The sequence below is a fragment of the Condylura cristata genome, unplaced genomic scaffold (assembly GCF_000260355.1).
Source record: "Condylura cristata isolate star-nosed mole 26May11 unplaced genomic scaffold, ConCri1.0 scaffold00074, whole genome shotgun sequence".
Taxonomy (NCBI): domain Eukaryota; kingdom Metazoa; phylum Chordata; class Mammalia; order Eulipotyphla; family Talpidae; genus Condylura; species Condylura cristata.
This window is the reverse complement of record NW_004567175.1, coordinates 411,777-413,629: the sequence shown is the minus strand read 5'-3', so window position 1 is coordinate 413,629 and position 1,853 is coordinate 411,777. Positions and strand designations below refer to the sequence as shown.

Here is a 1,853-nt window from a genome sequence, read left to right as displayed (position 1 = left end):
ACGCGGCGCGAGCCCAGGTACACCGTGAACACCGGCCCGTAGCGCTCCGCCAGCTGCGGGGGACGCGGTGAGGGAAGAGCTCACCCCATCAGCCCACTGCCGCTGCCAGGTCTCGGCCCCACCCGAGGGTGCGGACACTGAGGCGCCCCTGCCCGCCTGCACGGGCCCCCTGTCCAGCCCGCCCCTGCCCGGGCCCCAGGAACTCACAGCTTACTGCAGGGCTGGGCCGCCAGGGGCTGCCCAGGGCCGCTGCCGCCGCTCTGTGGCATCGCAGGCAGAGAGCTCCCCGCCTGGCGCTGCCCTCGCCCCGCCCTCCGGAGATGCAGCCCCAGGGCCAGAGCGCGGAGTGCGCTGCGGGGCCTCCAGGGCCCAGACGGTCACCCCAGTGGCCCCAGTCCCGGGCCTGCGGGCAGAGGCTGGCGCCTGGCCCCGAGGTGGGTGCAGGCGCACAGCTGCGCCGCGTGCGCCCCTCTTACCCTGCTGAAAGACTTGGGGATATTCTTGAGATCTATCTGGAAGAGATTCCCAAGGATGGGCAGAGGGAAAGGGCCAGGGGGCAGTTTCCAGCTGCTGTAGATCTGCTTCCAGATGGACACCAGCAGCAGGGTGGCCACCCACACCAGCAGGGCGACCGTGACGCCCAGCGCAGCCATGGCCTCGGGTCTGCGCCTGGGCCGCGTGCGGCGCTTTTAAGGCGCCGGCCGGGAGGAGGGTGCGCGGCCAGCCAATGCGGCCTTGGCCTTCCCGCCCTCCCCCGCTGCGGGCTTGTTGATGCTGCTGGCTGCCAGCTCAAACGCCCGGGCCGCGCGCGGCGGCCCTTGCAAGTCGCGTCCAAGCCCACGCCCCGCTGTCGGGGGCCGTCAACAAGCGCCGAGGCCGGAGCCAGGCCGGGAGCCGGGCCACCAGCAGGCAGTCCGTGAAGTCCCGCGGGCAGCTGGCGGGGGCACCTGACCGCCCACACAGGGGGCCCCTCGACCAGCACAGCGCGAGGGCAGTGAGTCTGGGACCAGGGTGCAGGCCTACTTGTGTGGCGCTCCAGACCCCTTTGCCATCACCTCGCCATCCGCGGTGGCAGCCCAAGGGGGGTCCCAGAGAGGGAGGTTTCGGACTCAGCTCCTGTGGGCTCGCCCGGCAGCCCCCGATGGGCAGCACAGACCGGAGGCCTCAGCCTCCCGGTGTCCTGAACCTGAGACCAGAGAGGTGGGGGAAGCGAAGGAGAGGCCGGGGACCCCACCTGAGGGCTAGTGGCCCTAGAGAGCTCGGAGGAGGGGGTGAGGGGTGGGGCGGCAGGTCCTTTGCAAATGTCACTGGAAGAATTCTGCAGCAAGGGAAAAGTGGTGATGAGGAAACACAGCCAGGGACGAGCAGGGGGCGCTGGGGGCAAAGCTCCCGGGACTGGGGTGCTGGGGAGTGGCCCAGCGCAGCAGAATGGTGACAGTGGGCAGTCGGGTCTTCACTCCTGGGGTGCCGAGGCACCCCAAGTCCAGGACTGGCTCACTGTCGGGGTCAGCTCTGGGCCATATAAACAAGCAGGCCTTGGGCAGCCCCAGAGGAGACTGGGCACCCTGGCTGCGTTCCAGGCCAGACATGGCCATGGGCGCAGCCAGGGCCCGGCCGGTGGGCCTCGGGACCCAGGGCCCCCGCGCCCTCGGCCACCTGGCAGGGACACGCCTGGGTGGAGACGAAGTTGCAGCTGCCAGTTTTGCTTCAGGCAGCACAAAGAAGCAAACTCCAACGGCGTCTCTGGGTCTCTCTGACAGAGAAACCAGTGACCAGGACAAGGCCTGGAGGCCCCGCTGAACAGGGCGTGGACACCGTGCAGGCGGGGAGGGGCCCCCGGGGAGGGGCGGCAG

The 1,853-nt window shown here is 70.2% G+C and overlaps 1 protein-coding gene across 1 annotated transcript in view; it reads right to left on the bottom strand.

The window, feature by feature from the left end:
- LOC101636884 (cytochrome P450 2E1) overlaps positions 1-654 on the bottom strand; it is a 4,766-nt gene extending 4,112 nt beyond the window's left edge. The window contains exons 1-2 of the mRNA XM_004695605.2: positions 477-654; positions 3-53 (exon numbers count right to left, since the gene is read on the bottom strand). Of these exons, the coding sequence (XP_004695662.1) occupies positions 3-53; positions 477-653 (228 nt within the window). The 5' untranslated portion in view covers position 654. The remainder of the gene's footprint in view (positions 1-2; positions 54-476) is intronic.
- Positions 655-1,853: the final 1,199 nt, after the last annotated feature.